At 42.4% G+C, this 13,592-nt stretch overlaps 1 protein-coding gene across 1 annotated transcript in view; it reads right to left on the bottom strand.

Moving 5' to 3' along the window:
- LOC140492315 (organic cation/carnitine transporter 2-like) overlaps nucleotides 1–9,003 on the bottom strand; it is an 83,852-nt gene extending 74,849 nt beyond the window's left edge. Inside the window, exon 1 of the mRNA XM_072591261.1 lies at nucleotides 8,556–9,003. Coding sequence (XP_072447362.1) covers nucleotides 8,556–8,945 — 390 coding nt within the window. The 5' untranslated portion in view covers nucleotides 8,946–9,003. The remainder of the gene's footprint in view (nucleotides 1–8,555) is intronic.
- Nucleotides 9,004–13,592: the final 4,589 nt, after the last annotated feature.

Genomic DNA, 13,592 nt, shown 5'->3' with positions numbered 1-13,592 from the left:
AGCTATCTCATGTCCCCTTTTTCCCCTCCTGATTTCCCTCTTAAGTATACTTCTACTGACTTTATATACTCTTCTAAGGATTCACTCGATCTATCCTGTCTATACTTGACATATGCTTCCTTCTTTTTCTTTATCAAGCTCTCTGGTCATCTAGCATTCCCCACACCTACCACCCTTTCCTTTCACGCTAACAGGAATATACTGTCGCTGGACTCTCGTTATCTAATTTTTGAAGGCTTCCCATTTTCCAGCCATCCCTTTACCTGCGAATATCTGCCCCCAATCAACTTTTGAAAGTTCTTGCCTCATACCATCAAAATTAGCCTTCCTCCAATTTAGAACTTCAACTTTCAGATCTGGTCTATCCCTTTCCATCACTATTTTAAAACTAATAGAACGATGGTCACTGGCCCCAAAGTGCTCCCCCATTGCCAACTCAGTCACCTGCCCTGTCTTATTTCCCAAGACTAGTTCAGGTTTTACACCTTCTCCACTAGATACATCCTTGTACACATTTCTTGTACACACTTAACAAATTCCTCTCCATCTAAACCCTTATGACTGTGGCAGTCCCAGTCTATGTTTGGAATGTTAAAATCCCCCACTATCGCCACCCTATTTTTCTTACAAATAACCAAAATTGCCTTACAAATTTATTTCTCAATTTCCTACTGACTATGGGGAGGTCTACAATAAAATCCCAAAGAGGTGATCATCCCTTTCATATTTCTCAGTTCCACCCAAAAATTTCCCTGGATGTATTTCCGGGAATATCCTCCCTCAGTACAGCATTAATGCTGTCCTTCATCAAAACCGCCACTCCCCCTCCCCTCTTGCCTCCCTTTCTGTCCTTCCTATAGCATTTCTATTCTGGAACATTAAGCTGCCAGCCCTGTCCATCACTGAGCCACATTTCTGTAATTGCTATGATATCCCAGTCCCATGTTCCTAACCATGCCCTGAGTTCATCTGCCTTCCCTGTTGTCCTTTTCCATTGAAGTAAATACAGTTTAATTTATTAGTTCGACCTTGTTCTCTGCTTTGTCCCTGCCCGTCCTGACGAGGTTTGACTGTTTGACTCGTATCTTTTCTCAACTGTAGCAGTCTCAGATTGATCTCTTTCTTCACTATTTCCCCAGGTCCCACCTTCATTCATGCCCCACCACACCTTGCTAGTTTTTGTTAGAGCAGCTCTAACAAATCCCCTGCCAATATATTAGTCCACTTTCAATTCAGGTGCAGTCCGTCCTTCTTGCACTTCTACCCAGAATAGATTACAGTGATCCAAAAATGTGAATCCTTCTCCCATACACCAGCTCCTCAGCTGTACATTCATCTGCTCTATCCTCCTGTTCCTAATCTCACTAGCTCGTAGCACTGGGAGTAATCCAGATATTACTACCCTTGAGGACCTCCTTTTTAAATTCCTGCCTAAGCTTCTATATTTTCCCTTCAGAGTCTCATCCTTTTCCCTTCATATGTCGTTAGTTCCAATGTTTACAATGACCTCCTGCTCGTTCCTCTCCCCTTTGAGAATATTCTGCACCCTCTCAGAGATATCCTTGATCCTGGCACCAGGGAGGCAACACACCACTCTGATTTTTTGCTGTTGGCCATAGAAACAACTATCTGTGCCTCTGACTAGAGAGTCCCCTATCGCTTGGAACCCGACATACCCCTCATTATATTACAGCCAGTCTCAAAAGCGGAAGCTTGGCTGTTCATGCTACATTCCCCTGAGAGTTCATTACCCCCTAGATTTTCCAAAATAGCATATTTGTTTGAAATGGGAAAGCCATAGAAGACTCCTGCACTATCTGCCTACCCCAGCTACCTTTCCTGGAGTTAATCCATCTACCTGACTCTATCTGCGGATTTTCTCTCTTCCTATAACTGCCCTCCATCACACCCCCTAGCTCTTGTAAATTCCTCATTGCCTTTTAATGCCCTACAACCGATCTATGCGATCTGATAGGATTCACAATCAAAGACACTTCCTGCAGACATAATCATCAGTAACATAGAAACTCTCCCTAAACTCCCACATCTGACAGGAAGAGTACATCAGTCTACTAAAGGACATCTTTGCTCCTTCACAATCTACAGACCCAGAAAATAGCATTATCTTTTTGCTCTAAAAAACAGTGCTCCAGACTGACTTATTACTTATGCTTCATATTTTTAAAATTTAATCAGGTGTTTAATTTAGATAAATGTGAGGTGCTGCATTTTGGGAAAGCAAAACTTAACAGATCTTATACACTGAATGGTAAGGTCCTAGGGAGTGTTGCTGAACAAAGAGACCTTGGAGTGCAGGTTCATCGCTCCTTGAAAGAGGAGTTGCAGGTTGATAGGATAGTGAGGAAGGTGATTGGTATGCTTTCCTTTATTGGTCAGAGTATTGACTACAGGAGTCATGTTGTGGCTGTACAGGACATTATTTAGGCCACTGTTGGAATATTGCGTGCAACTCTGGTCTCCTTCCTATCGGAAAGATGTTATGAAACTTGAAAGTGTTCAGAAAAGATTTACAAGGATGTTGCCAGGGTTGGAGGATTTGAGCCTAAGGGAGGGGTTGAATAGGCTGGGGTTGTTTTCCCTGGAGCACGGAGGCTGAAGGGAGACCTTATAGAGGTTTATAAAATCATGAAGAGCGTGGATAAGATAAATAGACAAAGTCTTTTCCCTGGGATAGGGGAGTCCAGAACTAGAGGCCATAGATTTAGAGTGAGAGGAGAAAGATATAAAAAAGACCTAAGGGGCAACTTTTTCACTCAGAAGTGGTACGTGTATGGAATGAGCTGATAGAGGAAGTGGTGGATTCTAGTACAATTGCAACATTTAAAAGGCATCAGAATGGGTATTCAAATTGGAAGGGCTTGGAGGGATATGGGCCGGGTTCTGGCAGGAGGGACTAGATTGGGTTGGGATATCTGGTCGGCATGAACAAGTTGGAACAAAGGGTCTGTTTCCGTGCTGGATATCTCTATGACTGTGTGACTCTAAGAGACAGATATCAATAAAACACACAATCAAGAAAGAGCCCACTCTACTCACTATTGTAGACTTATAGCAAGGTTATATGTTAAAAATTGTGCACTTTTCTATTCCTGTACTATGAGTTCTCCCACACTGGCTCCTCCAAGGTCAGTTATAAATTTCGCTGTTTGTTGATTTTTCCTTGATGTGCTCCAAAGTCCAGAGACATGTGATCTCAAACAGCGTGTCAGGTGTGCAGATTCACTGCAGTATCAGACAGCAGTGTACGTTTCTTTCTCTCTCTCCTTCAGTAACCATGTGTCCCTTGCCTTTTGTCTGACATTCTTGGTTTTAAAAGTGCCGTTGTTTTGACTTTTTTTCCGCCAAAGTTCCAAAACAATGCAACAGCATATAAAACAATAATTGCTGCTCCTGGAATTCGAGGAAATCACCTCCAACACCTAAAATACCTCAAAAAAGGAGCAGCTCTTACAGCCATTTTTTTTCCCGTCCTCCATCTTGGCTACATTCTTTCTTTTAGTGTCTGACTTGAGATGTTGCCTTTTGTATTTTCCTTTCACTCTGCCTGATTGTCATGACAGCACAGCATTGACATTGACTTTATAATGTGGAGGTGCTGGTGTTGGACTGGGTTGGACAAAGTTAAAATTCACACAGCACCAGGTTATAGTCCAACAGATTTATTTGGAAGTACGAGCTATCGAAGCGCTGCTCCTTCATCAGGTTGCTCGTGGGGCAAGATCATAAGACACAGGATTTATAGCACAAGATCATAGTGCCATGCAACTGATATGATATATTGAACAAAAGTAAATAGATATTAAGTCATTAATCTTTTGGAATAGGTTGCACGTTTCAATTCATTAATATGTAAATCCCAGAACTTCTTTTAAGTCACATTCCTGAGATAATTTAAGGTTTTATTAAAAAAAAAGGTGACATCTCAGCTTGGGCAATGCATTAAAAGTGTGAGATAAAAGTCAGTCTGTATTCCAATCTTAAGTCAGACTGGTTCTATTTCCAAAGTAGGAATTTATAAAATGTCACATGATTGCTTGCATTGACTGCCTGCAGCTTGCGTGCTTTTGAGCAAAATAGAATGTACGCATTTTCAAATACAATTTTGCAAATGCAAATTCACCCCCTAGATTTATATGTATGCATATATGTATGCAGGTGAGGGTGAGAGAAAGAGAGAGAGAGTGTTTCTTTGTGTGCGTGTACGCGTGTGTGTGTGCATGTATGTCCGTGAGAGAGTGAGTGCAAGTCTGAGTCTGTGCCTATGTGTGTGTGCTTGGCACAGTGTATGCATGAGTGTGATGGGTATGCGCATGGGTGTGAGTGTGATGGGTATATATGTGTGTGCCTGAGAGACAGCATGTATATGAGAGAGGGCCTGTGTGTCTAAGTATGTAAGGGTGTGTGTATATGTGTGCTTGTATGTGAGTGTGTGTGTGAGAGTATATTGTGTAGTGGGGTCATGTGTAGTGTGACATGAACCCCAGGTCCCAGTCGAGGCCATCCTCCTGTGTAATGAACTTGGCTACCAGCCCCTGCTAGGCCACTCTGCATTGTTGCATATGCTGAAGACCGCCTTGGAGTGTGGTCGTCCGATGATCCGAGGCTGAATGTCCCTGATTGCTGAAGTGTTCCCCGACTGGGAGGGAACTCCCCTGTCTGGCGATTGTTGCGTGGTGTCTATTCATCCATTGTCATAGTGTCTGCCTCATCTCACCAATGTATAATGCCTCGGGCCATCCTTGCCTGCAGCGCATGAGGTAGACAACATTGGCCAAATCAAATGAGTACCTGCCACGTACATGATGAGTGGTGTCCCCACATATAATGGTCATATCCATGTCAACAATCTGACATGTCCTGCAATGGTTGCTATGATAGAATTGTATGGTGTTGTGGTCGATGTTGTCCTGAAGGCTGGGCAGTTTGCTGTGAACAATGGTCTATTTAAGGTTTGGCGTTTGTTTAAAGATGAGAAGTGGAGGGTCTTGGCGAGGTGCTCATCCTCATCGATAAATTGTTGCAGTTTGCAAAGTACATTGCATAGTTTCTCCACTCCCAGGAAGTATTGGGCAACGAAGGGTACCCTATCTGTTGCATCCTGAGTCTGTCTCCTGAGAAAGCCATTATGGATTCTTGCTGTGACACGTCGCTACTGGGGATCAATGAGTTCACTACACAACACACGCACTCACACGCATGCACACACACACACACTCTCTCTCTTTCTCTCTTGCCCCCTACCACATGCACACACACACACACACGCATGCATGTCTATGAAGTAAATTTGAATTGGCCGATTAATATTTGCAGATACTATTTTGTTCAAAAAACACACAATCTGCAGGCAGCTGATGGAGGCAAGGTTAGAATGGTGCTGGAAATGCACAGCAGGTCAGGCAGCATCTGAGGAGCAGGAAAATCAACGTTTCGGGCAGGAGCCCTTAATCAGGAATCAGTCAATCAATGTGACATTTTATAAATTCCTACTTTGGAAACAAAACCAGTCTGACTCAAGATTGGAGTACAGACAGACTCTAACCTCACTCCTTTAATGCACTGTCTGAGCTGAGATGTCACCTTTTTTTTAGAAAACCTTAAATTATCTCAGGAATGTGACTAAAAAGAAGTTCTGGGATTTACATATTAATGAATCGAAACCTGCAACCCATTCTAAAAGACGAAAGAATTAACATCAATTTACTTTTGTTCAATATATCATATCATTTGCATGACACTGTGATCTTGTGCTATAAATTCTGTGTCTTATGATCCTCTAGCTACCTGATGAAGGAGGAGTCCTCTGAAAGCTCGTACTTTGAAATAAACCTGTTGGACTATAATCTGGTGTTATGTAATTTTTAACATTGACTTTATAACCACACACCATCTGACACTATTGGTCACCTGCAGATACATATGATCTGACAAACCAGTCACACCAAGTATATGATCTTTTGATCTCTCTGCCTATAAACTCTCTGCCTATAAAGGGAAAGTGAGGACTGCAGATGCTGAAGACTAGAGTTGAAAAATGTGGTGCTGGAAAAACACAGCAGGCCAGGCAGCATCTGAGGAGCAGGAGAATCGACGTTTTGGGCATTAGCTAAAGTATTAGCATGGATAGAGGATTGGTTGACTCGATGTAGCACAATGGCTCAGTGGTTAGCCCTGCTACTTCACAGCACCAGGGACCTGGGTTTGATTCCAGCCTCAGGCGTCTGTTTGTGTGGAATTTGTACATTCTCCCTGTTTCTGTGCGGGTTTCCTCCCACAGTCCAAAGATATGTAGGTTAGGCGAATTGGCCATGCTAAATTGCCCATAGTGTTCAGGGATGTGTAGGTTAGATGCATGAGTCAGGGATAAATGTAAAGTCTTGATGAAGGGCTTATGACCGAAATGTTGATTCTCCTGCTCCTCAGATGCTGCATTTTTCCAGCACCACACTCTCAACTCTGATCTCCAGCATCTGCAGTCCTCACTTTCTCCAAAATGTAGAGGAATCGGGTTGGGGGAATGGGTCTGGGTGGGTCCGTGTGGACTTATTGGGCCAAATGGCCTGTTTGCACACTGTAGAGATTCTATTCTATTCTAAGAGGAAGCATAGAGTGGGCATAAGTGAGTGCTATTCTACCTGGCAATCAGTGACTACTAGTGTGCCTCAGGGGTCAGTGTTGGGGCCACAATTATTTACAATTTACATAGATGATTTGGAGTTGGGGACCACGTGTAGTGTGTCAAAGTTACCAGATAACACGAAGATAAGTGGCAGAGCAAAGTATGCAGGGGACTGTGAAACTTTGCAGAGGAACATAGATATTTTGAATGAGTGGGCAAAGGTCTGGCAGATGGAATACAATGTTAGTAAATGTCAAGTCATCCATTTCAGTAGGAGTAACAGTAAAAAGGACTACTACTTGAATGGTAAAGAATTGCAGCATGCTGCTATGCAGAGGGACCTGGGTGTCCTTGTGCATGAATCATAGAAGGTTGGTCTGCAGGTATAGCACCGTAATTAGGAAGACAAATGGAATTTTGTTCTTCATTGTGAAAGGGATTGAGTTTAAAAGCAGGGAGGTTATGCTGCAGCTGTACCGGGTGCTGGTGAAGCCACACCTGGAGTACTGCGTGCAGTTTTAATCTCCTTACTTGAGAAAGGATGCACTGGCACTGGAGGGGGTGCAGAGGAGATTCAGTACGTTAATTCCAGAGTTGAAGGGGTTGGCTTATAAGAAGAAACTAAGTATATTGGGATTATATTCATTGGAATTCAGAAGAATGAAGGGGGATCTTATAGAGATATATAAAATTATGAAGGGAATAGGTAATATAGAGATAGGGCATGGTCTCAAGATTAGAGAGAGCAGATTTAGGAGTGAATTGAGAAGAAACCTTTTCCCCAAGAGGGTTGTGAATCTATGGAATTCCCTGCCCATTGAAGTAGTTGACGCTACTTTAGTAAAAGTTTTTCAAGCTAAGAGTTTTTTTGAACAATAAAGGAATTAAGTGGGCGGCATGGTGGCTCAGTGGTTAGCACTACTGCCTCACAGCACCAGGGACCCAAGTTTGATTCCAGCCTCAGGTGACTGTCTGTGTAAAGGTTGCACATTCTCCGTGTCTGCATGGGTTTCCTCCCACAATCCAAACATATGCAAATCAGGTGAATTGGCCATGCTAAACTGCCTATAGTGTTAGGTACATTATTAGGGTAAATGTAGATGGCTGGGTTACTGTTTGGAGGGTCGGTGTGGACTTGTTGCGCCGAAGGATCAGTTTCCACATTGCAGGGAATCTAATCTAATTAAGGGAGACAGTGAGAGGGTGGGTAAGTGGGCCTGAGTCCACAAATCGATTAGCCATGATCTTATTGAATGGTGGAGCAGGCTGGAATGGCCTGAGGCCTACTCCTGCTCCTAGTTCTTATGTTCTATGTATGTGTGATTTCTGATTAATCTGTCCGACGATAACCAGGTGTCATGTGACTTCTGACTTTGTCCACCCTTGTCCAATACCGGCACCTCCACATCATCCCATCGGAGAAGTAGCATATCTGTTAGTTCAACACACCCTAAGCTGTCGACTGGAGTGTCAGTCTTGGTGGTTATGCAGAGAACGAAGGGTTAAACCCGATATTTCCGTTAACCTGCAGCATTGTAGTTCTGTTCTTTAAAGAAATTGGAGGAAGAGTACGGTTAAGGAAAACAAATTTAGAGGCAGGGATTGAAATTCAAATCACAAATTATTTGAAACCCAAAGACACTGAAGCAAATTAAAAATTATATCCATGGATCGAGATCCTGCTGAAAGCTTATCAAAAGACTTGCAAATGAATTTTCTGGATGACTACACTAACCAAATGTTGAGTCATTTGTCAGTTTTGCTGTTCTGTTCTCCCTCTGCCAGGTGAGGAGCGGCTTTTCAAGTTTACTTTCAAATACATCTGCACATTCCTTGCGGAGCAATATCGAGATACATGACATTTACCTTCACAAACTACCCCCAGTCTAACCCTGTGGTTGCTCCAGCCGCTTACCTCGCTGACGATGGTGGAGATGTACTGCTCCTTACTGTACACCCATCCATCCAAACAGGGCTCCTGTCCCACCTCAGAAATATTGACGGAATCTGGGTCAGGGAATATCTCCGAGAGGTTCCTGATCACATCCAACCGGTACCGTCTACATTTGCTGTACTGGAGTTTGTCCTTGTCTTGTTCCAGAGGGATCGTGCGGTTCATCCACGCTTCACTCAGGTTGAGGTTCCCGGGAATTAAACAGCGGTGTTCAGGAATATCCCCGACAAAAACCATGTTTATCCCACAGAAACCATTGGGAAAGACACTGAGGCTCAAGAGGAAGAAGATAATTTTCTGGTAAGGTCCCCATTCTCCGAGAAAAGCGGTGATTTCATCGTAATCCCGCATGTTAGTGACAGTGGGAGAACGGGCAGCGACTCCCTTCCTAAAACTGCAGCGATTTGGCTGTTGGAGGATGCGCCTTGACCAGAATTGACTTAGTCTTCATCCAGAACTTTAAACTCCTCCCAGATAGAGCAGCATTTGTAGAAACTCTGCTGTCCATACACGGCGAATGTCAGATGCTCATTATGAACAACATCACAAATTACGCTGATGACGGAATGTCAACAACTTCTTGTGTTGATAACAGCCTTGTCTGCCTGACATTTCATATTTCAGATTATCTTTGTTTCTATATTTTTTCCTTTTGTGTGGCATTTAAACATTTTTTTCACAAAATAATGTAGAAGTAAATATGCACATGCTGGAAATATGAAATAAAAACAATTGTCCTCTCAAAATACTCAGCAGTTCATGCAGCAGCTGTAAATGTTTCAGTTCAATGGTCTTTCATAACAACTAAAGCAAAATGGAAATAAAAAAGTTTTTAAGTCAGTACAATGGGGAAGGAACAGGGTTACTAAAGTTAAGGATCCTCTTGGAAGGAGCTATCACAGTATGGTTGAATATCAAATACAGATGGAAAATGTGAAAACAAAATCCAATGCAATGGGATGAGGGAGAAGTTGGCTAAGGTAGACTGGAAACAAAAACTTTATGGTGGCACAGTTGACAAGCAGTGGAGGACTTTCAAAGCAGTTTCTCAAAGTGTTCAGCTTTTCAAAGTATGGATGTAGGTTTGCTCACTGAGCTGGAAGGTTTACTTTCAGACGTTTCATCACCATACCACGTAACATAATCAGTGAGCCTCCAGGAGAACCACCGGTATGGCCCAGTTTCTATTTATGTGTTTGGGGGTTCCTTGAGTTGGTGATGTCATTTCCTCTGATGATGTCATTTCCTGTTCTGAGAGGATGGTAAATGGGATCCAAGTCAATGTGTTTGTTGATGGTGTTCTGGTTGGAATGCCATGCTTCATGGAATTCTCATGTGTGTTTCTGTTTGGCTTGTCCTAGGATGGATGTGTTATCCCATTTGAAGTGGTGTCCTTCCTCACCTGTATGTGAGGATACTAGTGAGTGGGTCATGTCTTTTTGTGGTGAGTTCATGTTCATGTTTCCTCACGATTAGTTTTCTGCCTGTTTGTCCAATGTAGTGTTTGTTACAGTTCTTGCAAGGTATTTTGTAAATGACATTAGTTTTGCTTGTTGTCTGTATAGGGTCTTTCAAGTTCATTAGCTGCTGTTTTAGTGTGTTGGTGCGTTTGTGGGCTACCATGATGTTAAGAGGTCTGAGTAGTCTGGCAGTCATTTCTGAGATGTCTTTGATGTAGGGGAGAGTGGCTAGGGTTTCTGGATGTGTTTTGTCTGCTTGTTTAGATTTGTTGCTGAGAAATCGGTGGACTGTGTTCGTTGGATACATGTTCTTTTTGAATACACCGTACAGGTGATTTTCCTCTGCTCTGCATAGTTCCTCTGTGCTGCAGTGTGTGGTGGCTCATTGAAATTATGTTCTAATGCAGCTTCGTTTGTGGATGTTGGGATGATTGCTTCTGTAGTTCAGTATTTGGTCAGTATGTGTTTTTTTTCTGGAGACACTGGTGTGAAGTTTCCCATTGGCTGATTGCTCTACAGAGACATCTAGGAATAGCAGTTTGTTGTTATTTTCCTCCTCTTTAGTGAATTTTATGCCAGTAAGAGTATTATTGATGGTCTTGAAGGTTTCCTCTAATTTGTTTCATTTAGTGATGACAAAGGTATCATCCATGTAGCAGACCCAAAGTTTGGGTTGGATGGTTGGCAGAGTTGTTTGTTTGAGTCTCTGCATTACCGCCTCTGCTAAGACCCTGATATCGGAGATCCCATGGGTGTTCCATTGGTTTGTCTATAGGTTTTGTTGTTGAAGGTGAAGAGTGTGGTAAGGCATCGATCCACTAGCTTGACAATATTGTCCTTGCTGATGAAGTTGGTAGTGTTTCATGTATGTGTCTTTGGTTCTTCTAATAGTGTAGTCAGTGTTTCCTTGGCCAGTTCATGTTGAAGGACATATTCTTACATACAGATGAGGAAGGACACCACTTCGACTGGGGCAACACATCCATCTTAGGACAGGCCAAACTGAGACATGCACGTGAATTACTAGAAGCATGGCATTCCAAATGGAACTCTCTCAACAAACACATTGACTTGGATCCCATTTCCCACCCCCTGAGAAAAAGAATGGGAAATGACATCGCCACAGGAAATGATGTCACCATGGGAATGACATCATCAACTTAAGGAAACCCAAACACATAAATAGAAAGCAGGTCATACCACCAGTGCTTCATCTGAAGGCTCAATGATGATGTAATCGAGTATGATGACAAAATGTCTGAAAGCGAACCTTCCAGCTCAATGAGTAAACTTATATCCAGATCCTCAACCTGAGCTACAAATCTTCTCAAAACTCACTTTTCAAAGTATATTCCAGCGAAAATGAAGGACTGTATGAAAAGGGGTAATCTGCCATGGGTGTCTAAGGAAATAAGGGAGGCTGCCAAATTAAAAGGGAAGGCACACAAAGTGGCTAAGATCAGCAGGAAACCAGAAGATTGGAAACACTTTAAAGGTCAACAGAAAGCCAAAAAAGGAGCTATGAAGAAAAGTAAGATAGAATATGAGAAAAAGCTAGCACAGAATAGAAAGACTGATAGCAAAAGTTTCTATAAATATATAAAATGAACGTTGGCCCTTTAGAGGATAAGAAGGGACACTTAGTAGTGGGATATGATGAAATGGCCGAGGCATTGAATAAGTATTTTGTGTCAGTCTTCACAGTGGAAGACACGAATAACATGCCAGTAATTGACAGAGAGACGAAGGTAGGTGAGAATGGAAACAATCATTATTATGGAAGAGGTAGTGTTGGGCAAGCTAATGGAGCTAAGGATAGACAAGTTTCCTGGCCCTGAAGGAATACATCCCAGGGTACTAAAAGAGATGAAGGGAGAAATAACAAGTGCACTTAGTGGTAATTTTTCAAAATTCGCTGGATTCTGGTGCAGTTCCAGCAGACTGGAAAACAGCAAATGTGACGCTACTGTTTAAAAAGGCTGGTAGACAAAAATGGGGAATTATAGACTGGTTAGCTTAACTTCTGTAGTGGGGAAGATGCTTGAGTCTATTATCAAGGAAGAAGTAGCAAGGCATGATGTCATATTGGAAAGAAACTGTCCCATTGGACAGACTCAGCATGGGTTCATGAAAGTCATGCTTAACTAATCTTTTGGAATTCATATATGAAGACATTATGAGCACTGTGGACAACAGGGATCCAGTAGATGTGGTGCACCTAGATTTCCAAAAGACCTTTGAGAAGGTGCTGTACAAGAGGCTGCTGAATAAGATAAAGATGCATGATATTATGGGTAAACTATTAGCATGGATGGAGGATTGGTTGATTAACAAGTAGCAAAGAGTGGGGATGAGTGAGTGCTAATCTGGTTGGCAATCCGTAACTAGTGGTGTGCCTCAGGGATCACTATTGGGACTGCAATTATTTACAATTTACATAGATGATTTGGAGTTGGGGACCACGTGTAGTGTGCCAAAGTTTCCAGATGACACTAAGATGAGTGGCAGAGCAAAGTGTGCAGAGGACTGTGAAACTTTGCAAAGGAACATAGTTACTTTAAGTGAATGGGCAAAGGTCTGGCAGATGGAATACAATGTTAATAAATGTGATATCATCCATTTCGGTATGAGTGACAGTAAAAAGGACTATTACTTGAATGGTAACAAGATGCAGCATGCTGCTGTGCCAAGGGACCTGGGTGTCCTTGAACATGAATCACTGAGGGTTGGTCTGCAGGTTCAATGCCGTAATTAGGAAGGCAAATGGAATTTTGTTCTTCATTGCTAAAGGGGTTGAGTTTAAAAGCAGGGAGGATATGTTGCAGCTATACAGGGTGCTGGTGAAGCCACACCTGGAGTACTGTGTGCTGTTTTCATCTCCTCACTTTGGAAATGATGTACTGGCACTAGAGGGGGTGCAGAGGATGTTCACCAGGTTGATTGTGGAGTTGAGGGGGTTGGATTATGAAGAGATACTGAGTAGACTGAGATTATATTCATTGTAATTTAGAAGAATGAGGGTGATCTTATGGAAACATACAAAATTATGAAGCGAATAGGTAAGATAGATGTAGTGAGGATGTTTCCACTGGCAGGTGAAACTAGGACAAGACGGCATAGCCTCAAAATTGGGGGAAATAGATTTAGGATTGAATTGAGAAGGAACTTCTTCATCAAGAGGGTTGCAAATCTATGGAATTTCCTGTCCATTGAAGTAGTTGACGCTACTTCAGTAAATGTTTTTAAAGCTAAAATCGTTTTTCTTTGAATAATGAAGGAATTAAGGGTTATAGTGAGAGGGTGGGTAAGTGGATCTGAGTCCATGAAAAGATCAGCCATGATCTTATTGAATGGCAGAGCAGGCTCAAAGGGCCAGATGGCCAACTCCTGCTCCTAGTTCTTACATTCTTATGAAACTCGGTGATTAGGTGAAAGGTGGAAAGCTGACTCTGTGATGAGTGCTTCAATAGTGAATACAGTGCAGATGGATGAATCAATGAAGACTGGTTCAGTGAAGTCTGTATCCATGATGACTATA

Source organism: Chiloscyllium punctatum, chromosome 20 (assembly GCF_047496795.1).
Source record: "Chiloscyllium punctatum isolate Juve2018m chromosome 20, sChiPun1.3, whole genome shotgun sequence".
Lineage (NCBI taxonomy): Eukaryota > Metazoa > Chordata > Chondrichthyes > Orectolobiformes > Hemiscylliidae > Chiloscyllium > Chiloscyllium punctatum.
Note: the sequence above shows the minus strand (reverse complement) of the source record. Positions and strands in the feature narration are given on the sequence as shown.